We start from the raw sequence: 27,076 nt of genomic DNA, 5'->3' as shown, positions 1-27,076 counted from the left end.
TAAAGTATATAGCTGAGTAAGAAGAGCTGGGCTGAGGACAGAACAGTATACAGCTGAGTAGAGAAGAGCTGGGCTGAGGACAGATACAGTCCTAAGCTGAGTAGAGAAGAGCTGGCTGAGACAGATACAGTAATACAGCTGAGTAGAGAAGAGCTGGCTAGAGGACAGATACAGTATATAGCTGAGTAGAGAAGAGCTGGGCTGAGGACAGATACAGTATACTACAGCTGAGTAGAGAAAGAGCTGGGCTGAGGACAGATACAGTATATAGCTGAGTAGAAGAGACTGGCTGCAGACAAGATACAGTAAGTTATAGCTGAGTAGAGAAGAGCTGGGCTGAGGACAGATACAGTATAAAGCTGAGTAGAGAAGAGCTGGGCTGAGGACAGATACAGTATATAGCTGAGTAGAGAGAAGGCTGGCTGAGGACAGATACAGTATACAGCTGAGTAGAGAAGAGCTGGGCTGAGGACAGATACAGTATATAGCTGAGTAGAGAAGAGCTGGGCTGAGGGACAGATACAGTATACAGCTGAGTAGAGAAGAGCTGGGCTGAGGACAGATACAGTATATAGCTGAGTAGAGAAGAGCTGGGCTGAGACAGATACAGTATACAGCTGAGTAGAAGAAGAGCTGGGCTGAGACAGAATACCAGTATGCTAGGCATGATGTGAGAAGAGCTGGGCTGAGGACAGTACAGTATATAGCTGAGTAGAGAAGAGCTGGGCTGAGGACAGATACAGTATACAGCTTGAGTAGAGAAGAGCTGGGCTGAGCACGATACAGTATACAGCTGAGTAGAGAAGAGCTGGGCTGAGGACAGATACAGTATAAGCTGAGTAGAGAAGAGCTGGCCTGAGGACAGATACAGTTACATAGCTGAGTAGAGAAGAGCTGGCTGAGGACAGATACAGTAATACAAGCTGAGTAGAGAAGAGCTGGGCTGAAGGACAGATACAGTATATAGAGACTGAGTTAGAGAAAGCTGGGCTGAGGAAATAAGTATATAGTGCGTAGGAAGAGTGGCTGAGGAAGATCTATAACAGCTGGTGAGAAGCTGCTGAGGACAATAAAGTAATAACAGTGAGAGAAATGGTGGACAGTCACTAGTCAGAGAGAGACAAGAGATAAATGACAGGAGATACCTCTGGTGTGCAGTCACAGTTGTCGAGGAGAATAAATAATAACAGGAGATCCCCTGGTGTGACAGTCACAGTAGTCGAGGAGAATAAATAATAACAGGAGATACCCCTGGTGTGGCCAGTCAGCAGTTGTCCGGGAGAGATAAATAATATCGGAGATGCCCCTTGGTGTGACAGTCACAGTAGTCGGAGGAGAATAAATAATAACAGGAGATACCCCTGGTGTGGCAGTCACAGTTGTCGAGGAGAATAAAATAATAACAGGAGATACCCTGGTGTGACAGTCACAGTAGCTCGAGGACGAATAAATAATAACAGGAGATCCCCTGGTGTGGCAGTCACAGTTTCGAGGAGAATAAATAAATATCAGGAGATGCCCCCTGGTGTGACAGTACAGTAGTCGAGGAGAATAATAATAAACAGGAGATTACCCTGGTGTGGCGTCACAGTTGTCGAGGAGATAATAATAACAGGAAGACATCGCCCTTGAGTGTGCACTAGTCACAGTAGTCGAGTGAGAATATAATATCAGGCAGATCGCCTGGTGCTACAGTCACCGTTGTCGATGGAGATAATAATAAAGGCCAGATACCCCTAGATGGCAGTCAACAGTTGTCGAGCGAGAATAAATATAACAGGAGAATCACCCCTGGTTGGCAGCTCACAGTAGTCTAGAAGGACATGGAGAAATAGAATATACTGTATATACACGGGTATCCGTTGAATAGGGGGAAGAGATACAAAAGGAGAGGCGATTCCTACACTCTTTGTAAAAAAGCTGCTATTTGAACTTTTTTTTACCTAGCAAAGTTTAGTTAAGAACAAATTATTATTTTCACATGAAACCTAGGAACAGTGGTTAACTCTGTTCAGGGGCAGAAACAACAGATTTTATCTTCTTAGCTCGGGGATTCAATCTTGCAAACCATTTGGTTCTCAGTCAATGCTCTAACCACTAGGCTACCTGCCTCCCCAGGAGACACCTCTGGGTTATCGAAGTCCCATAGGAGAACCCTTTGAAGAACCCTTTTGTTTCCAGGTAGAACCTATTGGGTTCCAAGTAAAACCTTGGAACCAATTCTATTGGGTTTTGGGTTCTATTTGGAACCCAAAAGAGTTCTACCTGGAACCAAAAAGGATTCTACCTGGAACAAAAAGGATTCTCCTATGGGGACAGCCGAAGAACCCTTTTGGAACCCTGTTTTCTAAGAGTGTAGTGTGGTGTCAGTGACCGCAGAGTTGAGACACGCTGGCAGCATGTTTCACAGGAACATGGGAGCGTGTGATCACACCAAGGGACAGAGATGCCATCAATCAGCAGAGAACAGTAGCGTATCAACTAGCACAAATTGAGGTCGAGCAGAAAGCCACAAGAACATTTTGAAAGTAATAAGGCACTGGACTTGAGTTAACTTCTGACTGAAATATACTGAACAAAAATATAAGTGCAACATGCAACAATTTCAACGATGGTTTTACTGAGTTACAGTACATAAAGGAGAAATCAGTCAATTTAAATAAATGAATTAGGCCCTAAACTATGGATTTCACCTGGCTGGGCGGGTGTAGCCATTGGTGGGCCTGGGGGACATAGGGCCGACCAATATGGAGGAGCCAGGTCCAGCCAATCAGAATGAGTTTTCCCACAAAGGGTTTTATTACTCAGACAGAAAATACTCCTCAGTTCCTACAGCTGTACTGGTGGCTGGTCTCAAATGATCCCGCAGGTCGAAGAAGCAGATGTGGAGGTCCTGGGCTGGCGTGCATACACGTGGTCTGCTGTTGTATGGCCGTTTGGATGTACTGCCAAATTCTCTAAAACGAAGTTAGGAGGCGGCTTATGGTAGAGAAATTAACATTCAACTCTCTGGCAACAGCTTGTGGTGGACATCAGCATGCCAATTGCACGAGCCTTCAAAACTTCAGACATCTGTGGCATTGTGTTTTGTGTGACAAAACTGCACATTTTAGAGGGGCCTTTATTGTCCCAGCACAAGGTACATCGGTTTTACTATGATATGCCAAACCTGTCAGGCAGATGGAGTATCTTGGCAAAGGAGAATGCTCACTAACAGGATGTAACAATATTGTTCACAAAATATGAGAGAAATAAGCTTTTTGTGAGTATGGAAAATTTCTGTGATCTTTTATGTTCACTCTCATGAAAATGGGACCAACACTTTACATGTTGCTTTTATATTTTGTTCAGTATATAAAACCTTTGAAGTTTCTCCATCATGGCCTTGATCAGAATGCCTTATTATAAGCGCCATACAAAGACAAGAGCTGTCATTTAATCACATTGGGTAATAAAACAGCTGAGTAATGACCTGTAGAGTAATGATCTGTAGTGACTTTATCTCCAGGGAGTTTACTATACTGAGTCAGGGGGTGCATCTTTATCTGAAGTGCCTTCCTCCCCTCACCTCTCCTTCAGCTGCACCGATCTTAAACCATAGGATAGGTAAAGGCAATATGGCTGTGGACTTTCTTTCATGGTCTATTTTTCCAATCAGTGTGAATGAAGGTGAGGAGACAAGAAMATGAGATAAGGAGAGGATACAAGGAGAGGAGAGAGGAGATGAGGCTAAGAAGACTTGTTAGACTCTTGAGATGCACCCAGAGGGTCAGTGAAGGRTCAATGATGTCATYCTAGCATATGGCTACAGTGTTAGCCTTACAGTGGTCCATTTAATAGAGTGTTGCTAATGAACTGAAGTACTGTAGCTTCTCAATAGGAGCCATTCAGGTTGACATTGTGGAAGAGGTGGAAGATACAACGCAGAGCTGAATATGGACCCGAATACATTTTAAAAGGGTTGGGAGTTCTGGCCCTGTTCAGTTACCCTAAGTGCTCTGTTTACAATGGAGTTGATGATGCTGTAATTTGTATCACATTCAAAAGGTGTTTTATCAGGACAAAGTAAGTCCTCAAATCKATTTCATGTGCAGTGTCCTGTTGTCAGTTTCTAATAACACAGGTTTGTTCCAAACCAGGACTCCCTAAAAGAGGATAATGTTTGTTACTAAAAAGACAACTTGGATTTATTTTGAGCTAAATGAAAAAGCATTGAAAATGAATGATGACTGAAGTAGTGAGGATGAACAACAGAGTGAGTCAACTTTGGCTGAGAGCCACAGTCTAACACACCCCTGGCCCTGCCCCGGGGTTGACCCCTGTCCTACTGATCTACTGATCTACTACAGGTTTTTATGGAACAGGATCTGGGCAGCTTGCCCTATCACGTCCCTCTCTTCACCCAATCCTATATAGCCGTATTCAATGTAGGAGGTTAAAAAGTGAAACAGTTTGGAAAGCTGCGCTTAGTGTTAATTGAAACCTACATCAAGAGTCCCTYAGTTGGCAGCTTGCCATTCCCTTCCCTATCATAGCTCACTTGATCTAATCTTAGTGTAGTGTTATCCAAAAGGAGGTAAAAAGGTAGAACTCGTTGATTTGTGCCTCATGGTKATTTAAACCCACAGAGCAGGTTGGCCAGTTTGCCCAATGCTATCCTTACTTGAACCAATCCTATAGTTTTCTTATCCATTAAGAATTAACAGGCAAAACTCATTAGTGCTAACAGGGGCAATTCCATCCGACCTATGTGTGTCACTAGGCTGTTACTATAAAACACTGAAAGCACACTGACTCAATAGAGGCTGTGAAGACTCTCCTTGCCTCTACTGTTTATATCAGCCATTTGACACTGGGCACGGTGACTTTCACACAGAGTGTATGAGGAGCATGGTAAGGACCTGGGAGGGTAGAGGTGACTTTCACACAGAGTGTATGAGGAGCATGGTAAGGAGGAAGCATGACCTGGGAGGGTAGAGGTGACTTTCACACAGAGTGTATGAGGAGCATGGTAAGGAGGAGCATGGTAAGGACCTGGGAGGGTAGAGGTAACGGAAGCCACTCCTCAGTAAAAGGCACATGGCAGCCCACATGACAAAGCACCTAAAGGACTCTCAGACCATGAGAAACACAATTCTCTGGTTCGATCAAACCAAAATGTAACTCTTTGGCCTGAATGCCAAGCATCACYTCTGGAGGAAACCTAGCACCATCACTCTAAAAATGAGGGGTTRAACATGGGTTCTTCTAAGATCCTCAAAYTTCTTTGAAGAACCTTAAGGTTCTTGACACTGACAATGGCCCCCAAAAGGTTCTTCCAAGAACCCCATAGGAGGTAGGGTTCATCGAGGAACCTKCTTAGTTCTTGGGGGTTCCTGCTGGAACCTAACTTCCCAACTAGAAACATTTGGATTTGAAGTTGAAAGGACAGCAGGTGCAGGCACTTAAAACTGAAAAATMTWAAGATCTCCTCAATTTAAGGTAATATTTGTCCCTTATATGATCTAAATTGATATTGTTTTATGATGATACCATCTATCTTTTCATATTTGTGCACATTTTTCTAAAAGAGAAAATGTACACAATTCAATGGATATCAATCAACAAACAGGTAAGATTATGTAGGCTATGATATGTTGAAGGCTAGCTGTATTGGGTGCAGATGACTGAACTACTCACTTGTGTGTCTCTCTGCAGGTTTACAGACGAGGCATACAAAGGTATGTCTATTGGTATGTTATACAGATCACATGTACCATCCTCCTCCCTCTACATTATAGACGAGGTATGCGCAGGAAAACCATTATCAAAACAGTTTTTTTCATTCACGTTTACCACAAAAACCAAGGTATGCATACTGTCGTGTGCATGTTTTGTTAAACATCTGTATAATTACTATTTTGGAAATTCAAAGACTTCACCCTCCCTACATCTCTGAATGTAACAGGAAACCTGTTCGATCACCACTCACTGCAAAACCATTCTGGCTGTGGATACAGAGAACATCAACACATTAACATCAACACACCAGAGGAAAGACCCATTGGACTTGGGGCTCTGCTGGGACTTTACCTCATATTTAGATTTCTTTATTCTGCTTTGCCACTAAAATCATAATAAACACTGAACTCAAATAGTGTGTTGTTGTTCTGCATATTATGAGTAATAATAGGGGAGGGTTATTCGAGGATCCATTGAAAGGGGTTCTTTGAAGAACGTTTTGAAGGGGTTCTTCAAAGAACTTATAGGGGTTCCCCCACAGTATCAATTTGAAGAACCCCTAAAGGATACTCCAGGAACCTTTTATTTTTAGAGTGATCCCTACGGTGAAGCATGGTGGTGGCAGCATCATGCTGTGGGGATGTTTTCAGCGGCAGGGGCTTGGAGACTAGTCAGGATCGAGGGAAAGATGAACGGCGCAATGTACGGAGAGATCCTTGATGAAAACCTGCTCCAGAATGCCCAGTGCCTCAGACTGGGGAAAGGTTCACCTTCCAACAGGACAATGACCTTAAGCACAACGACCCTAAGCACAATGCAGGAGTGGCAGTGCTTCGGACAAGTCTCTGAATGTCCTTGAGTGGCCCAGCCAGAGCCCGGACTTGAACCTGATCTAATATCTCTGGAGAGACCTGAAAAAAGCTATGCAGCAACACTCCCATCCAACCTGACAGGACTTGAGAGGATCTGCACAGAAGAATGGTAGAAACTCCCCAATACAGGTGTGCCAAGCTTGTAGCGTCATACCCAAGAAGACTTGAGGCTGTAGTCGCTGCCAAAGGTGCATCAACAAAGTACTGAATAAAGGGTCTGATAATTATGTAAATGTGATACTTCCGTTTTTCTCTTAAAAACCTGTGTTTTTCTCTCCTATAAAACTGTTTCTTTCCGTAACGTAACATAACAAAATGTGGAAAAAGTGAAGGGTCTGAATACTTTCCGAAGGCATGTACATTTACATTACATTAGTCATTAGCAGACGCTTTATCCAGTTTGATACCCTTCCATCAACTCCATTCCAGCCATGATATGATCCGTCCTCCCCTCAGCAGCCTCCTGTGCAGTGGGTATTATATTTAGAGTTAGAGTTGGATATTCTGGAGCCTATTTAGACATTTAGACTAATTTTCTACCTAAAATTCATCACAATCACTGGATAAGGTTGCACATCAAAATACACTACATGGCCAAAAGTATGTGGCCACATGCTCGTCGAACATCTCATTCCAAATCATGGCTTGATATGGATTTGATGTCGGGCATTGATGTTGGACAATTAAGCCTGCCTGCAGTCGGCGTTCAAATTCATCCCAAAGGTGTCCGATGGGGTTGTTGTCAGAGCTCTGTGCAAGCCAGCAAGTTTCTCCGCACCGACCTCGACAAACCATTTCTGTATGAACCTTGCTTTGTGCACAGGGACATTTTCATGCTGAAACAAGAAAGGGCCTTTCCCAAACTGTTACCACAAAGTTGGAAGCACAGAATCATATAGAATGTCATTACATGCTGTAGCGTTAAGATTTCCCTTCACTGTAACTAAGGGTCTAGTACGAACCATGAAAAACAGCCCCACACCATTATTCCTCCTCCACCAAACTTTACAGTTGGCACTATGCATTCGGGCAGGTAGCATTCTCCTGGTGATTCATCACTCCAGAGAACGCATTTCCACTTCTCCAGAGTCCAATGGCGGTGAGCTTTACACCACTCCAGCCGACGCTTGGCATTGCGACTGGTGATCTTAGGCTTGTATGGGCTACTCGGCCATGGACACCCATTTCATGAAGCTCCCAACGAACAGTTCTGTGCTGACGTTACTTCCAGAGGCAGTTTGGATCTCGGTAGTGAGCTTGTGTGGCCTACTACTTTGCGGCTGACCCATTGTTGCTATATAAAGTTTCCACTTCACAATAACAGCACTTGCAGTTGAACGGGGCAGCACCAGAAATTTGACGAACTCACTTGTTGGAAAGGTGGCATCATATGGCGGTGACACATTGAAAGTCACTGAGTGCTTCAGCATGGGCCATTCTACTGCCAATGTTTGTCTATGGAGATTGCATGGCTGTGTGCTCAATTTTATACACCTGTCGGCAACGTGTGGTGCTGAAATAGCCATATCCACTCATTTGAAGGGGTGTCACATACCTTTGGCCATGTAGTGTATCTTGAATCATGCATTCCTGCTTAGATAGATGAAACAACATGTATTGAATACCTCAGTAGTCCACTCATAACACTTCTTAATAAAGTACTGAATGAAATAAGATGAATACTCGTGATTTGGTGGGGGCGGGGTGAGTTGGCAACATGTGCAGTGATGTCGGCTGGGTGGATAAAATGCCAGGGCCAAACCCTTGTCCCAGTCTGCCCCTGTGCGCGCGAAACACACACACACACACACACACACACACAACACACACACACACACACACACACACACACCACACACACACACACACAACACACACACACACATAAAAACACACTCACCAGTAATTGCCAATTAAAGCCAATTGGACAGCAGTTCCATCACCACTCTCCCAGAGACCCGGCAGCCCCCATCTTCTGGTTAAAGCCCCGTTAAAAGGTCCCGTTCAGATTCACTAGACTTGTTACCAGCGCAGGTCTCGTGAGTCACCAGCTATTCAAATGTTTCGTTTTTACATTAGTTACACTTACTGTGGCTTCGGCTACGTTATGTTCTCTCTGCACACTTCTAGTAGCATACATCTCACAGCAGACGGTTTGGAAGGTGCAATGAGAGCAGTCTCATCTTAACCATGACACACTTCAACAATACAACTAGATACAGATACACAATTCACAAGAGTTTGCAGAGATTTTAAGATGGTTTATTCCATCAAGAAACTCCATTGACAAGATAGTCCTAACCCAACCAAGTTCCACGTGATAAATCTTTAAGAGAAAAAACACAATTCACCTGAAATGGTTGAACAATTGTCCATTCTCCCATTTGAAAGTGCAACCTGTGTCTGTGACTCAGTCTCTAGGAAGAGAATGGATGTTTAACCTTTTTGAGGTGTCTTGTAAAGTGGAAAAGTCATTTCTGTTGGTGAGACACTGGTATTAGTGTCTGATAATAACTATACTGTGGCATTCACAGGCTGTTCTTTCAGAAACACACTGATCTAACACAGAGACCTAGTGTCTCCCCTCCCTCCCTCCCTCTCTGCAATCAGCTCAAAAGCAACTGAATCATTGATCAAAACACACATAGCGTATCAGTAGGATAATGCTAAGCTAACACTAATTCTAGTACCCGTCTTGGATAAGGATGACAGATGACGCTAAACTAAAGCTAATTTTTAGCTAAGGGAAAGCATTGGGATGATGAATGACTTAAGCTAAGCTAATGAATGCTAACGCTAGTGTCTCTACATCACGTATCAAACTAATTCCACAGAGGGCTGTGTGTCTGTGGGTTTTCACTCCCTTGTATTTGATTGATGAATTAAGGTCAGCTGATTAGTAAGGAACTCCCTCACCTGGTTGTCTAGGTCTTAACTGAAAGGAGAAAATAAAAACCAGCCGACACTAGGCCCTCCATGGAAAGAGTTTGACACCCCTGCTCTACATGATGTAAAGTGGGAGGATGACGCTAAGCTAACTTTAGCCTCTAGCTAAGGTATGGTRTGGGGAAGATGCTGGTTTAAGCTAAACTAATGCTAGTGTCTCCAGCTGAGGTAAGCTAAGGGGATGGTGCAGTGTGTTAAGCCAGTGAGCCAGGAGAGCAGTCAGCTGTGTGGGGCCCACGCACATATCAATGTAGCCGATAGCTTTGGTGCAGATATCTGGAGTCATGCATGCTGCCTGCTGCTATATTTAGAGATCAGCTTTATGTAAGGCTAGGTGAATCACACATTCCTCCTCTCTCACTCACACATACAATATGCTGCATACTGTATAGTGTACACACACACACACACACACTGAATGATGACATATGACATGCCAAAATAACAACACTATGGGGAATCACATAACGGTATGAGCAAACACTCACATGATGAGATGAATTATTCATGTATATACACCAACAATGTATCACAGTTTGACTTCGAAATGTGACATTTGTCCACGTTGTCCCAAACGTCTATGGGTGATCTCAAGGTAAACGTTGGTTTTTGATGTTTAAGTTGAGACACTCACCTAACCAAAAACACTTGCATCGGGCTAGGGGTTTCACTTCTTGTTAAGTTAAGGGTTAAGGTTTGSGATAGGATTAAAATAGGGTTAGGTTTAGAAATGAATTCAGAGTGATTAAGTTAAGGGTTAAAGTTTAGGAAAGGCTTAAAACAGAAAAACAAAACATTATCCCCTACTCTGGGATTGAACATGCACCTTGGCGCCGAGAGAGGTTTACCACGTATCCACCATCCCCATCTACAAACCCCTTACGATCAGCCAGACTACTTGAAAGTAATAACACTCACCGTTGCCCCTAGTGGCCGGTTTTGAAGGCAATTCTAGACGTTCATGGGACCTGGATGGACATCTAACTTGGACTTCAATCTAGAGCAACATCCCTGTATACACACCAGGCAGGACACAGCACTCACATATATACACACCTTATTCTCTGTGTTTTACTCACCTAAAATCACCAAAGTCCCCACAAGGATAGTAAAGCAAGGGAAAAAACAAAGGCTATTTTAAACTTAGTGGTTAGGTTTAGGGTTACAATTAGGGTTAGAATTAGGGTTAGGGGTTAGGGTTACAATTAGGGTTAGAATTAGGGTTAGGGTAAGCGTTAGGGAAAATACGATTTTTATGGAAATTACATATTAGGTCCCCACGAGGATAGAAGAACATAACAAGTGTGGTGTGTGTGTGGTGTGTGTGTGGTGTGTGTGTGTGTGTGTGTGTGTGTGTGTGTGTGTGTGTGTGCGTGCGCATGTGTGTGTATTCCTCAGAGACTACTCTGATGAGGGTAATTCGAGGGTGTTAATCAAAGCCCTAACAAAAAGATTAGACAGGTGCGTGAGCGTGTGTGTGTGCTTTGCATGCTTAAACCCCTCCCCCCACACACACCACACACACACACTCCCACCCCCCAACACTCACTATGATTGTGTGAACTGCAATGCACTCAGACATCAGCCTCATCAGTCCAATGAAAGGGATGGTTTGTCTCTGAGAACCTATCATCCATTTCCAGAGGGACCACTCACTGCGGGGTCATCCCTCCCTCCCTCACTCAGTCTGTGTGTGGATAGCATTTTTCGTTCAGTGTCATTTATAGCGCTCGTTCATACTCTTCTAACTTGAGGGGGATGTCAAGTGTCTTGCATTCTCTCTCTCTCTCTCTCTCTCTCACTATTGCTTCTCCTCTCTAATCTTGTCACCATCAAAGTGCAGAGTGCAGGGAAGCTAATTGATGGAGAGAAACCAACTGAATGAGAGAGAAAGAGGGAGAGAGAGAGGATCAATGAAGCTGAGGGGGGGCAGGTCTCCAGCCATGCTAAAAATATCCACATGGATGCCGAACCATCAGACGCTTTCACAAGAACACAGACGCATGAAAACACATGTAGGCAAACATGCACACACACACAACACAACACACAACACACACAAACATGGGCAGAAACATATAGAAAAACACACGCACCACACCAATTCTATTAAAGATAAGAAGAGGAAGAGCAGAGAGAAATCAAAAGAGAGAGAGAGATTGAGGGGGAGAGGCGGAGGGAGAGCCGAGACTGAGTCTGACATGAAACTGGTCGTCATGGTATCAAATCTTTGCTCTCTCCTCTCCAGGGAAACAACCTCTGACAGCGCTGTGCCGACTGAGAGCTGATTACCACACACACTCTCACACACACACACACACACACACCTGGGACTCTAGAGCAGAGGGATAAACAACAGTTCAGGCAGAGCCTGTGTCCACCACAGCAATCTCACACACACATACACTACAATCATATGCACATGCATGCATGCGCACACTCCCAAACAATACTGCCAATCAGCTAGAGAAGTAAACACACTCACATACACCAGCACTAAAATCCCAAACCAATATATACCGTTAATCAACTTCAGAAAACTCACTCTCTGTCTCTTTCTTACCACACACACACACACACACACACACACACACACACACACACACAACACACACACACACACCACACACCACACACACACACACACAACACACACACCACACACACACACACACACACACACACACCACACACACACACACACACACACACAGGGCATGGAGGATCTTCATATATCAACTACTGAGACCTCGCTCTTACACACACACCACACACACACTTTAAAACACACACATACACACACTCTCAAACAATACGTCAATCAACTAGAGAGAACACACACAGACACACGGGATTTCTGTCAGAAAGTGGTAGGTCGCCTTAAATGATCTCATAGCCTGCTACAGACTTGCCAAAGATGACATCTGAAAGACAGGGTTGCTTTCCACTCCTCTCCTATCTCTCCTCAGAACTCTTTCAGACCAATCACATTATATTACATCAGAGAAAATTTGAATATCACACAACGCTATTCCGTGTGACATTCCTGTGTGGTTAACCATATCCTATGGCCGTGTTGTGTGTGTGTGTGTGGTTGTGTGTGTGGTGTGTGTGTGTGGTTGTGTGTGTGTTGTGTGTGTGTGTTGTGTGTGATGTGGTGTGTTGTGTGTGTGTGTGTGTGTTTGTGGTGTGTGTGTGTGGTGTGTGTGTACACAGGAGGAGAGGAAGAAGAGAAGAGGGGACAAAGAGAGAGGAAGAGAAGAAGTGAGAGATGTGCACACACCCACACCCGTGTCACAGGTCCTACTTCCTCTTACTGGAGTGGCAAAGAGAGGATTAGTGATCAGCACCACGGACAGCATACAGGAATGTGACGATATGTGATAAGACCAAAACAGCCCTTTGCTACACGTTGACTTGTCTGTCGTACTGACAAAGCCCCGAATCACATAGTGTAGTTACAGTAAACAGTCACAATATAGATAGTATTAGTGTTGGGAAAAACATTTCTGAATTAGGCCTATAATATTATCCATTCCAAACCAGCCAGTCTGTATAATGTGTGTTGATAWTTMAAAGAAAAGCAAAAATATTGAGTAAATATTTTGTCCAAAATATTGGGTCACTGAAACTAAAACGGTTCATCCCCTGAATGAGGTAGCAAACAATGTCCTAGCTGTGATTTACAACCTAATAGCAATATTTATTTGACTACCTTGATATTTTAGACCGATATGATTATCTGTTCGTTTCATTTCTCCAAAGTAGTTCAAACATCCATTTTAAGAAATAGCTGATATCACCGAACTATGACAAAAACTATTTTTGGTGTATTGTTGTCATTATTGGTCGCTTAGCGCCTCCTAGTGGTTTTATCGACAATAGATGATGAATCACCAATAAATCCATCATTTCAAATTCGGTGTTGAATGATTGCTCACCTGAGTCACCTCGTCATCTTCTTACTACTTCTCTCTTTAATGTCGATGTGGACCTCCAGTTCCCACATTGCTTTATGAGGCTCACACTCTGCCCAAAAGTAGCAGGTGTGACCTGGGAGATAGATACTGTAGACCTAACACTGCATTTCCACATTACATGATGGGGGCGATGAGACAACGGAGCCCCATTCCTTTTCATCCGAGGGAGTGAAGTGGGCGGGGAACCAGTGGGCTATGCCAGCATGGGCTAGGGAACGTGAACACCGCTGGAACAAAGTTGAGGAAAGTTTAACTTTTTGTAAATACTCTGCGACATTGCTGTGCTATTGACCAATCGAAGCTCACTATAGTTTCCAGGACCCTACTGGATTGGCTGTTGATACCTAGCACTACTTAGCCTGCTTGCATCAACATGAGGGTGACGCTGGGMACGCACAAGATGGCGGTCAGTGCAGATGTGTTTGTTTGGTAGCTGAAGGAATTATTGGATTTCCTCAACCAAATTTTGTMATTTCTAAGGTCATAAAACACTGTATGAATATGGTTTTGTTTGTTTAGCAAGGTAATTTATTACTTTCTGCAAGTTATTCACCTCTAAAATGATTAAGTCTGCGACAACACTAGCTAGCTCAAAAACTAGCTTGTCTACATGGAAACTTCCACAATAAGAACCAAAAGAAAAGAAATGGAGAAATCATTAGAATGACAATTAACAGCAAAAGATGGTATGGTTTTGGGTACTCCTCTGTAGGGGGAAATACTGCTGTGGGTGATGTAAATTTGGTGAGCTTGGACAACAATGCTGAGAAGTTGAGATGAAAATTGAGGCTATAAAAAATGAGGTTGACTTTATCTCTGGAGAAGTGAAAACCCTCAAAAGTGACATGAAAAAAATGGAAGTTATCTGACAAGAAAATGAAAAKGTGGCTAAACTCGAGCAAAAGGTGAATGAGGCAGAGAGATACCAGCCCAGATGAAACCTGGGCTCCATGGAATTCCAGAGCARGCGGGTGAGGACATCAATGCAGAGTWGTTGACATCTGTGGAGYTGTCATTCCCMAATCAAAAGCCAAACTTCAGGACAATGTGGACATCATTCATTGTTTGGAAAGACTCAAGGATCAARACAAGAGACCGAGGACAACCATCATCAGGTTCACCAACAGATCTACACGGGATCTTCTCTGGAGGCGAGCGAAGAACTGTGAGTTCCTCATCAAGCAAAAATGGWGGTTCACAGAGGATCTGACCTCAGCGGTCAAAGTGACACGGGAGAAACTGTGGCCGATGGCGGCTGCAGCTCGAAAGGCAGGGAAAACTGCATTTTTTGTCAGTGCAAGAGTGATCATCGATGGGAAAGAAATGCGGCCAAATCAGAACATTTGAGAAAGAGCCAGAGTCTAACTAGGACAGAACTGGTAGGCSTAAACACTGCCTAATTGCCAGGTGAATAGCAACCTTTTATTGTAAAGAATTTACACAAACACTTGAATGAGAAAAGGCTGACTTGAGAGCTGGTAAACCAAACACTAACTATGGGTGAATAACTGCTCATTGTAAGGTCTACACAATGTCTCCCCCTTGTGGGAGTAAGAATACTTTGGTAACTTTATAACCAGTATTTCTTAGTTTTTAGTTGGAGGGGTTAATTAATAATGGGATGGAAATCCTTTTGAGTTACATATCCTTTGGAAAAGCTTATATTAGCATRACAAGGATGTTGGTTGAAGTTCATGTCTTTATCTCTTTGTTCAATTAATGTCAGGGGTATTCGTCATTTACTCAAGCGTAAGTCTATTTTCCTGTATTGCAAACAGTTTAATGCAGACTTTTACTTTCTACAAGAGACTCATGCTTGTTCTTCTGATCTAGCTTTTTGGAAAACTCAATGGGTTAACGACATCTGGTTATCATATGGCAACAACCACTCTGCAGGTGTAGCAGTTTTAAGAGATGCATTTAAAAGGAAGGTCATCAGTAGTAAGACTCTCTGGACGTTGGTTCATTTGAACAGTGAAATGTTCTTATTATGGAATATCTATACATCCAACAACAAACAAAACAACATGATATTATTTCMAGAATTTGAAGAAGAGATTAATASAGTCGTGAAGAGGGCACGACAAAGCCTATTCCCCCTCAGGAAACTAAAAAGATTTGGCATGGATCCTGAGATCCTCCAAAGGTTCTACAGCTGGACCATCGAGAGCATCCTGACTGGTTGCATCACTGCCTGGTATGGCAAYTGCTCGGCCTCYGACCGCAAGGCACTACASAGGGTAGTGCGTACGGCCCAGTACATCACTGGGGCTAAGCCTCCTGCCATCCAGGACCTCTACACYAGGYRGTGTYAGAGGAAGGCCCTAAAARTTGTCAAAGACCCCASCCACCCCAGTCATAGACTGTTCTCTCTACTACCACATGGCAAGCGGTACCGGAGTGCCAAGTCTAGGACAAAAAGGCTTCTCAACAGTTTTTACCCCCAAGCCATAAGACTCCTGAACAGGTAATCAAATGGCTACCCGGACTATTTGCATTGTGTGCCCCCCCAACCCCTCTCTTTACACTGCTGCTCGGGGCTCCCGAGTGGCGCAGCGGTCTAAGGCACTGCATCTCAGTGCTAGAGGCATCACCACATGCCCTGCTTCCATTCGCGGCTGTGTCACAACTGGCCGTGATTGGGAGTCCTATAGGGCGGCACACAATTGACCTAGCGTCATCCGGGTTAGTGTTTGGCCGGGGTAGGCCGTCATTGTAAATAAGATTTTGTTCTTAACTGACTTGCCTAGTTAAATGAAGGTTAAAAGTTAGCAATAGCAAGATATGTGATAATGTATCTTGGTAATAAAGTTAGCAAAGATCAGAAAGAAAGGGCCAATTTAAAATGTTCTTCTATTGAGGAGAAAATTGGAAAGAGATTTATCTGGATGTGTACTTTTGTCAAAATATGAAGGTTTGTCCAGATTAGTTTATACCTCCCTTGCCTTGGATGTTCCTTCTGTCAGTAAATAAAATGGTTCATACTCAATTATGTTAACACACATATGAGAGGAATAAACCTCATTATTTTTAGAAAAGCGTTAATATGTAGCACCCAAAGTGAGGAAGGTGAATGCTCTGGATTTTAAAACTCTAATTAATCTTTAAGATCAAATGGCTACAAAACTGTTTAAGAAATAAGAATTGCATTTGGAATAGAATCCCTAATTTAACATTTCAACAGATTGGTGGTCTAGAATTCTTACTCAAATGCAACTTTGACGTGGTAAGACGCCTTTTAAGCTTGCTAACTTCAATAAAACAGGTACTATTAACTTGGAACCTCATGTATAAACATATTTTCTCCCAAACAATAGATATCAATTCTGAATAATAAAGACATAAAATAACACAAACCAGAACTTGGTTTGAGAACAGCATTATCTGGTAAAAATATTGACAATGGACAATCATATGATTATCCAGATTTATGGTGAGAACACACAATGTTACATTTCCCCCTTGAGAGTTCTAATAGTTGTTAGAGCTGTCCCTAAAGGTGCTATTCTTCTTTTAGGAGAAAATAACATTACTCCAAGTGTAACTGTTGAGGATTTTGTAGCCTCAATACAGCAAAGAAGTAATTGACATTTTAAACTATAAATGAATAACATGTATGAAAACTATGTCAAGGATGTTACTATTCCCTCTGCTATGCAGCCTTAGGACAAGTAACTGGAACAAAGTCTCGGTTGTTGTTCTGGCAAATATTGTATCATACACCTGCTAAAAAAATAAAGGGGAACACTTAAACAACACAATGTAACTCCAAGTCAATGCACATTTGTGCCTGCTGGAGGTCATTTTGCAGGGCTTCTGGCAGTGCAACTCCTTGCACAAAGGCGGAGGTAGCGGGTCCTGCTGCTGGGTTGTTGCCCTCCTACGGCCTCCTCCACGTCTCCTGATGTACTGGCCTGTCTCCTGGTAGCGCCTCATGCTCTGGACACTACGCTGACAGACACAGCAAACCTTTTGCCACAGCTCGCATTTGATGTGCCCATCCTGGATGAACTGCACTACCTGAGCCAATTGTGTGGGTTGTAGACTCCGTCTCATGCTACCACTAGAGTGAAAGCACCGCCAGCATTCAAAAGTGACCAAAACATCAGCCAGGAAGCATAGAACTGAGAAGTGGTCTGTGTCACCACCTGCAGAATCACTCCTTTTTTGGGGTGTCTTGCTAATTGCCTATAATTTCCAACTTTTGTCTATTCCATTTGCACAAACAGCATGTGAAATTTAATTGTCAATCAGTGTTGCTTCCTAAGTGGACAGTTTGATTTCACAGAAGTGTGATTGACTTGGAGTTACATTGTGTTGTTTAAGTGTTCCCTTTATTTTTTTGAGCAGTGTACAAACTCATTCATAGAATCTACCGTTGCTTAGTGGTTAGAGCGTTGGGCCAGTACCTGAAAAGTTGCTAGATCAAATCGCTGAGCTGACAAGGTAAAAACAATCTGTTGTTCTGCCCCTGAACAAGGCAGTTAACAAATATGGCAAATATTGTATATCTAATAAGGTGTAAGAAGTATCATACAAACTCATTCATAGAATCTACCCTATAAAGACCTTTACTATACACAGATTCAAAATAGCTACTGATAACAAATGTGTATTTTGTGGTTGAGACTCTTGACCATTTATTTTGGCACTGTTCTTATGTCAGAAGATTTTATTTTAAAATAAACTAACTTTAATGTTAACTTGAAAGACTCTGATATGATGTTTAATTTGAATCCAAATGATATGGACCCTGATTTAACTTTCATTGTTAAATAGTTTATTTTTCATGGCAGATTCTTTATCCATGAAATGAAGTGGGCAGAGAACAAACCCCTCTTCGCAATGTTTAAGATATAATATTATTTAGAAATTATCAGAAAGTGTAAAAACAAAAAAGTCTAACTTGTTGACAAATTGAAAATATATCTCGATGTGTAATACCCCTGTCTGTTAGGTTTATGTACTCTTGTTAGTATATTCCCACTTCTCAGGGGCTCCTCCATTTGGCTTCCCTATATACACTTGCAAGTTCCACGCATATGATGAAGCAGCATCACGGGCAGCCCAGATCTTGATTCCATATTTTGCGGGTTTGTACTGCCTGAAGGGGCAGCAGCCTCTAAATGACATAAGCCAGTACCAGTAACGTTGGGCCCTGGATATTAAAACAGGGGAATGCGGTCCACCCACTTGTCTCACACTGACCTGATTGCAGCTAGCTTGTCTCTCTGCCGCCGAGCTGGTCTGGACATGAGTTGGAAGGGATTATGTGGATTCCCCATTGCATCTGAAAACACCAGCAAGGGTATAAAAACAAAGTATGTGTGATGGACCAAAATGAGTTTGGTCCATCTCCTTCCATCTCTCTCCAAAAACATGCCTTCCCTCCAAATTAGTGCAGTCCAGAATGATTTTCTGGATAGTGTCTGGGATGAACAGTTCAAAAGAAGACTTTATGTCCTGCACATGATTAACCACCATCTGCGTCGGCCCTGCTTGCATCCTTATCACATTGGTAGCCATGCTAGGTGGCTCATTCCTTGGGCAAGAAGCCAATTCATTTWAAAAAAAAATTGACATCCATATTTCTCCTCCTGCAGGCTGCTGATGAGCTGGTTGCTGACGGGCTGATCCTGGGGCTGGCTGTTGACAGGCTGGTCCTGGCACTGGCTGAGGGTCAATCTCATCCTTTTCTTCCAACTCACTGTCAGACATGATCCTCATATTCTGAAAATTCTTCATCTTCCAAAGTGGAAGACGCTCCTTCCACACTCGCTTCTCTCTCTGCAAAAGTTATTTCTAAGGCCCTCTAAGCAGAGATTATTTTTGACATACTGATTGATTGTGGTAAGGAGACACATGCACAGCTGTTTATTTGTTGTGTTCTTCCCCCAATTTGCACCTGGTTGGAGTAGAGTGTGAAAAGAAATATGTTTTTTACAATGTAACAAAATAATGTATTGTAATAACATTGTGCAGGTTCTCACAAGACATTGTGTCATTTGAAAGAATTTTTTTCATATCTGTACATTATAGGAACACCTGTAATTACAAAAGTACAATGAATAATGTATTGATTTAGCTTGAGATTAAGAATCAGTGGTAGACACTTTGTAAGTGCGTGAAGAGGTCAACTGTACAAAAAGTCAGATGTCTGTGTGTTGAAACTATACTATCACTTCCTGTTGATATACTATGTCACAGTCTTACTTCTGCTAGCACTTGATAGCAATAGGAGGAAGAAGGATTGGGAAACTAACTGCAAATAACAATAAACTGAACTTCGCCTGGCAGAGACATCTTTGTATTAGCAACTATTAATTATGAGCTTATATGGTATTAAAGTTAAGGGACATCACCCTGGGCGGAGTGATCCTCAGTAGGGGATAAAAAGGGAAAACACCATCTTTTGTGCTGAGTGTGTTACTTGCAAATTACTGTAAGTGTATACTCCGGGTTGCAATCCGGCTTGCAATCCTTATTAAACAAACTAATCTCTGATCAAAGAAGTTTCCTGTGGTCACTTGTGTGCAGTTGTTTCACACACTACAAAGGGTAAAGAGTGTGAGAAAATCTGTAGACTGGTAGACAGGCAGGGAGACAGACAGGTTCTTGGTGCTATGTTGAAACAACAGGCCCAGGGAGGAGGAAGACAGAGTTTTCACCTACTCACACACTTTTCCACACTTTTATTACCCTGGGGTCCAGTGGACCCGAACACCACATATGTAATATACGTATGTAGAGGGGTGCACAGTGTGCACTCAATGAAAATGTGTTTGTTTACATGTTCTTCGCAGAAAATGAGCCAAGGCCAATGAGTCTCAGGTTGAAAAAAAAGGGTTAAACAAAAATAAGGGTGACACTACCATGGCTATCTGATTCATCATGTTGTGGAAATGCGCTGTAAGACAAAAAAACAGTGTCCTGATGCCCCATTGTAGTTCCTATGTTAGCCATATGTGTGGAAAAGTGTGTATAGACCTGTATGCTGGCTATATCTTGTGCCTAAAACCAAAAAACGATGTGCTGGTGCAGTCAAATGGGTTAAAACCATAAGGTCAATAGGCCATGGGGGTATAGTGCTCTTTGGAAAAGGGTAGTCTACAGACTGACAGAAAAACTAAGGGGATAATGGCCACCACTTAGTAAAGGAAAAAGCAACATTGATCCTGGGGCTTACTTTTCCCATCTAGGCACTCTGAGAACGGAAGGTTACTGAAGCTTTTATTGACATGGCATTTCAGTGGAAATCTTTCAAAACTGCAGGACAAACAAACGGCTTGGTACGGGCAGTGTTTTCACTCTAAGTGTTGCGATTGACACGAACCGTGATTGGTTCATGAGCCAATTCACTCGCCACTGCTCGACCAATCAAATACAAGGGAATTAATTCGATGAATGTATATTCTAATGAACAGTGTAATTTGCGGTGGATTTCTTTTACATGTCTCACTGTATTTACATGCATTAAATGTGTGACATGTCTCAACTCCTCTTAAGCTAGCTATATGCTCATCGTCATAGGCTGAAGAGTGGTTGTGGTTTAATTAACTGGCATAGAAAGGTAATGCTGCATTACTAACACATGGTTATTCTTTAAGTATCATAATCAAATACAGCTGGGTGTTCAACCAGTAAATGTGTAGTGAGGACCAGGATGGGTTTGATAATTAGTTACACATGACTATATAACCACAGAGGAGTTGCATCACTGATTTAATTCATTAATAATTAGGCTACATTAATTAATCTGTAGCCTAACATCTTGTAATGCAGGTAATAAAGTCACTGTAGAATACTAGCCTATCCAAAGTGCTATTATGCAGAAACGATCTCTAACATTGATAGCTGCAGAGACATTTACGAAAAGAAAAGATACAATCTGAAATGGTTCCAAAAAATATAATTTTAATGAACAAATATTTTGCACTTTTCTTAAACCACTGCTGAAATGATTTGGAAAGATTGTTCCACATTAATGAAATACACATTTATCTTCAATAAAACAATTTCAACACTTCCAAGCTTGTAATGTGCTGCTATCGTAAAATGTATATTTTGCTTGTAGGTTTCACTGTTAGTGGCTCCATCCATTGGTTAGGAATGACAGCTTTAAAACTCATCTCTAATCTAACTGATCTCGATGCCCTGGATCCTGACGTGGCCCCCGAAGTGCATGTATTTATACTTCTCGTCTCCTTGGCGATTGGGGAAGTGGATCTCAGAGCCGTCAGGAAGAGCAACTCGGAACTGCATCTTGGTGAAGGTGATATTTATCTGAGACAGAGAAGTAATTACACATTTTTATCTAAAGAGGTGCTTAGGTATTTGGGATGCAGTGATTGCAAGTTATTGCCACCAGAGGTCCCAAGTAGAACTCCCTTATACACATGGGAAGAGAGGAGGACATTCACATCAGCATGGGTTAAATTGGAAACATACACATATCCACCTGTGCGCACGCATACACACACACACACACACACACACACACACACACACACACACACACACACACACACACCACACACACACACACACACACACACACACACACACACACACACACACACACACACACACACACACACACACACACACACACACACACACACACACCAACACAAACACACACACACACACACACACACACACACACACACAATTTGTAATTTCTCACCTTAAACTTCTCTCCCTGGTTGAAGGGGAATCGTGCCTCTCTGTGCTCCTCAAACCACTTGCCTCCATGGTAGGAGTTACACACCACGGTCCGAGTGTCTCCGAGTTGGTCGAAGCGGAAGCTCATATGCAGGGCGAGGTCATCCTCGCTGTTGCCCACGTTGATGACAAAACTACAGGAAAGGAAGAGGAGAGCACACAGAGAAGGGATAAGGAACCTTTAACATCTACTTTTTCATTGTAGTTTGATAATGTACGTTGTGAATATGAACGGATAATTCTCGTGATACAGTGACTAGTTTCTCTATGATGTCTCTAGGCTGCTGACTGAGAAGTGGAGTGACAATGAATTGTGTCTGAAGGGGGTTAGCTACTCACTTAGTGGCGTCAGAGTTAGGGATCCCTGTGATGGTCAGGGTCTGGCCCACCTTGAAGGACATGTTCGTTACCACAACTCCCTGTAGAGGGAGAGGGAGAGAGAGAGGGAGAGAAAGAGGGAGAGAGAAAGAAAAGAGATAGAGAGAGAGGGGGAGAAAGAGGGAGAGACAGCGAGAGAGAGGGAGAGAGAAAGAGAAGAGATAGAGAGAGAGGGATAGAAAAGGGAGAGGGAGAAACAGAGAGAGAGGGAGAGACAGAGAGAGAAAAATCCATCAATTGAAAAACATTAGATGTGCAATAAGGGGATAGTTAGCTGATAGGAATTGGCCATAAGTTATCGCCCATAACTTCTGAAACAAAGATGGGTACAAAGGTGTGTACTTAGTGTAACCATTGTTACAGTAAGTACCCACAATGCACAGATGTCAATTCAATGTATATTCCAAATTAAAATGATGTGGAACAACGTTGATTCAACCAGTGTGTGTTCAGTGGCTATAGTGTAGACGTGGAGTCTTTACGTGGCTCTGGAGTAGAGAGCTATAGGGTATGGCTAGACCTTGCTAAACCCTTTCCTGTACTTTTATCCTAGACCCATCAGTCTAACAAATACAACATCTGTCTCCAATTAAAGGTTTTACATCTATGGATTGGCATATAGATTGCTATAAATCCCAGTCCTGGACAGCGTTCCCATTTTCCCTGCAGTGATTTGGAATTTGGAAGGGGAGGCTAAATCTGTCCATAAATTATGGGGGAAGGAAGGCTGGGTTACACTCAGTAAGGCTGAAGTGAAGTCACATTTTCCGCAGGGCCCATATTATGGTGGGCAGCCAACATGGGACCAACGGAGGTTGGTCACGGCACAGAATCACTGTACTGAGTGATCTTTACGTGTGGCAGGGGAAATGGTGTTTAGATGATGTTTGTCTGCACATATACAGTTCTCTTAATGATCTGCATATAGACATCTTATTGTGGCCATTCTGTCCACATGCCATCTATTGGTCGTGGTGTGTAGTAAATGTTACCCAGGCAACTTCCGCCAACTTCGGTCATTTCTGCTACTGCTACTTGGCAACACCCTGTTCCTTCTCTGACAGACGACATAGTTAGCCAGTTGAGCTAAAGACCAGGTCGCTAATATACTGTATAATCCTGGGCAACAGCAGATAATCAAACAGGAACCTCACCAAAGGGAAATGACATCAACACTTGTACTTTGGTTTTGTTTCTGTCAGCAGCACAGTCGGCAGTGGATAAGAAAAACTGCCCCACCTTACCCCTGAACATGTGTTTTAGCTTTCATACTTGAATGCACTTCTTGTAAGTCACTGGGGGATAGGAGTGTGAACTTACACTGCTTACAGTGCTTACAGTGTATTTTTGAACGTACAGTAAGTGCTTAATCATTGCTTACAAGACATACACAGTAGGACACAGTACTTGGCCTTTAACAGCGCAGAGCCAGACACAAACCCATTGACACCCAATCCAGAAATTGAACAACAGGATAATACTTGACATTAGACTTATGCAGGTTTACTACGGGATACAATTTTTTTAAAGCGACATTATAGAGGATTACCTACCTAGACATACTGACCAGCTCAAATAGACAGAAGCGTGCTATATGGCAAACCAATCCAAACTCATATCTCGGCATGTCCAGCCCAATCATTATCTCAACCAATCATGGCTAGCGGGAAGGTTGTTGACTTTTTCTGTGGCTAAACCAACTAGGCTCGTAATTTAACAATTTTATTCATATTTACAGATGGCATACAGGTTTGTTATTAAGGCACATGAAAGTTCACATGTTCGAGAAGGCATTTCTTGAACATGTAAACTTTCATGTGTCTTACTAAAAAATTTAAATTAGTTTACGTTCAAACAGCTCTCCTGTGAAGTTGTGACGCCTACTTTCCTGAAACGGGTCATTAGTTTAATAATAGTAATTTAGTTTAATTAATTCATTGAGAGAATAAAATGAACTTTTGCATATGATAAAACTACATATCCTATTGCAATGAGACACCCTTCTCATCTGTAGTCACTACAGAACAATATAAAATGCCATGTAATAAAGCCTAAACAAGACAGTCGAGCCATCTAGCATGCCAAAAGTCTGATTAGTCTCCTTAGACGCATTGACAACAAGGTTGACTATAAAAGGGCATTGTTAGAGAGGACATTGCTCTATTATTTTGGGCTACAGCACATAGGCAATTAAACCTAGTTAGGGCTAGGGGGCAGTATCCTGAATTTCCACCTGACTGACATGCCCAAAGTAAACTGCCTGTTACTAAGGCCCAGAAGCCAGTAAAGTCATATCATTGGTAGCATTGGATAGAAAACACTCTGAAGTTTCTAAAACTGTTCAAATAATGTCTGTGGCTATAACAAAAACCCAAGGAAAATCCATCCGGAATTTTTTTTGTTTTGGAGGTCACAGTCCTTTTCAATGCAAGTCAATGGGTTATATATAAAAATTCCTCCCAGATTGCAATACCTATGGCTTCCACCAGATGTCAACAGTCCTTATACAAGGTTTCATGCTTGTTTCTTGAAAAACGAACAAGTAATTGTAGTATTTCCAAAGGGAGCGACAGGAAAAGTAGTCTTTTGACGCGCTTTCCTATTGAATATAGTTCTTTCCGTATGAAATATTATCATTTATTTACATATTAGGATCACTGAGGATTGAATAGAAACGTTGTTTGACTTGTTTGGAAGAAGTTTACCAGTAGCTTTTTGGATTCCTTTGTCTGCATGTTGAAGGAGTGGATTACTGAAATCAATGGCGCCAACTAAACAGACTTTTTTGGATATAAAGAAGGACTTTATCGAACATTCATTGTGTAGCTGGGACCCTTGTGATTGCAAACAGAGGAATATTTTCAAAAGTAAGTGATTCATTTTATCACTATTTGTGATTTTGTGACACCTGTGCTGGTTGGAAAAATATGTTGATGTGGGGCGCTGGCCTCAGATAATCGCATGGTATGCTTTCGCTGTAAAGCCTATTTGAAATCTGACAACGCAGTTGGATTAACAAGAAATTAACCTTTTAAATGATCAGACACTTGTATGTTCAAGTGTAATTCTACGAATATTTCTTTGAATTTCGTGCCCTGCAATTTCACCGGATGTGATCCCGCTAGCGGAACACCTAGCCCAAAGAGGTTTTTAAAATCTGAGCATTATTTTCCCAACAATTGTTTAATTAACAGCCGCCAACATGAACCGTTATGAACTTGCACTGCATGTAGACTACTTTTCAGATAACAAATCAAATGAACTAACATATTAGACATCGTAAGCCAGTAAAATAAAGAAAAGTTGTACTTACACTCATCTTGACTGCACAAACCGCAAATGTTCACAGGGGAAGAATGCTTAGCTGGCTTCGGATTGCAGTAGAACGGAGCAGGCGAGCTTATATGGTCAAGTGCACTAGCCAAATGGGAGTGACGCTATGATAAACCAATAGGAGTATAGGCGCTCAAAAAACGAACCAATCACAGATACGTTATAAAAAGTGTTGTAAACAATGTAGCACCCAAGAGAGGATGTAAAAGAAAATGTCCATAGTTGAAGGTGATTAAGAGTGAAAAGATAATTAACCCTTATGTGGTGTTCATGTTTCTGTTATTCACCCAATGTTCGCGGTTCTGATGCACCCACATCTGATGGACAACATTATTGGGATTTTAAAACAATACAGCCATAACAATTTACGTCAAAATACGTAATACTTAGATGTTGACTTATATCAGTTACAAGCAAAATAGACATCATACATGGTTAATAATTACCATTTACCTCTACCAGATCACATTTATCAATAAAAGTGCTATTCTTTAAAAAAAAAAGTAAACTATTATAATCAAGACATGGATTAAATAAATCATGTTAATCTTGAAAAGATTATTGTTTTGAACTGAACAAATTGGAAGGACACATTCTACATACAGTATTTTATGGAAATTATAAATGAGCCCCATTGAACACAAATTAAGGCGGGTATACACTACATCCGGGACAGTTTTATTGTTTGTGTGTAACATGTGTCAATGGTTGTGTCACGTTCCTGACCTTATTTCATTTGTTCAGTCTTGTTTAGTTGGTCAGGACGTGAGCTGGGTGGGCATTCTATGTTATGTGTTTCTATGTTGGGTTGATTGTTTGGCCTAATATGGTTCTCAATCAAGGGCAGGTGTTTGTCATTGTCTCTGATTGGGAACCATATTAAGGTTGACTGTTTTCACTGTTTGTTTGTGGGTGATTGTTGCCGTGTCTGTGTTTGTTCGCCACACGGTACTGTTTCATTCTTTTGTTCCTGTTCATGTTTTTATGTTCTCAAGTTCAGGTCTGTTCATGTCGTTTTTGTTGTTTTGTATTTTGTCAGTGTTCTGTTTTTGTTGGATCATTATTAAAATTCAGCATCATGAACATTTACCACGCTCGCCTTGGTCCTCCTCTCTTGCACCT

At 42.1% G+C, this 27,076-nt stretch overlaps 1 protein-coding gene across 1 annotated transcript; it reads right to left on the bottom strand.

Moving 5' to 3' along the window:
- Positions 1-21,411: 21,411 nt before the first annotated feature.
- On the bottom strand, positions 21,412-26,033 carry LOC112076383 (beta-galactoside-binding lectin-like). The gene is made up of 4 exons (XM_024143184.2): positions 25,935-26,033; positions 22,583-22,662; positions 22,206-22,377; positions 21,412-21,802 (listed from the first exon to the last, which is right to left on the bottom strand). The coding sequence occupies exons 1-4, from the start codon at positions 25,938-25,940 to the stop codon at positions 21,656-21,658; spliced, it is 405 nt and encodes a 134-aa protein (XP_023998952.1). The 5' UTR covers positions 25,941-26,033; the 3' UTR covers positions 21,412-21,655.
- Between the last annotated feature and the right edge of the window lie 1,043 nt (positions 26,034-27,076).

The sequence above is a fragment of the Salvelinus sp. IW2-2015 genome, unplaced genomic scaffold (assembly GCF_002910315.2).
Source record: "Salvelinus sp. IW2-2015 unplaced genomic scaffold, ASM291031v2 Un_scaffold3715, whole genome shotgun sequence".
In the NCBI taxonomy this organism is placed as follows: Eukaryota; Metazoa; Chordata; class Actinopteri; order Salmoniformes; family Salmonidae; genus Salvelinus; species Salvelinus sp. IW2-2015.
Note: the sequence above shows the minus strand (reverse complement) of the source record. Positions and strands in the feature narration are given on the sequence as shown.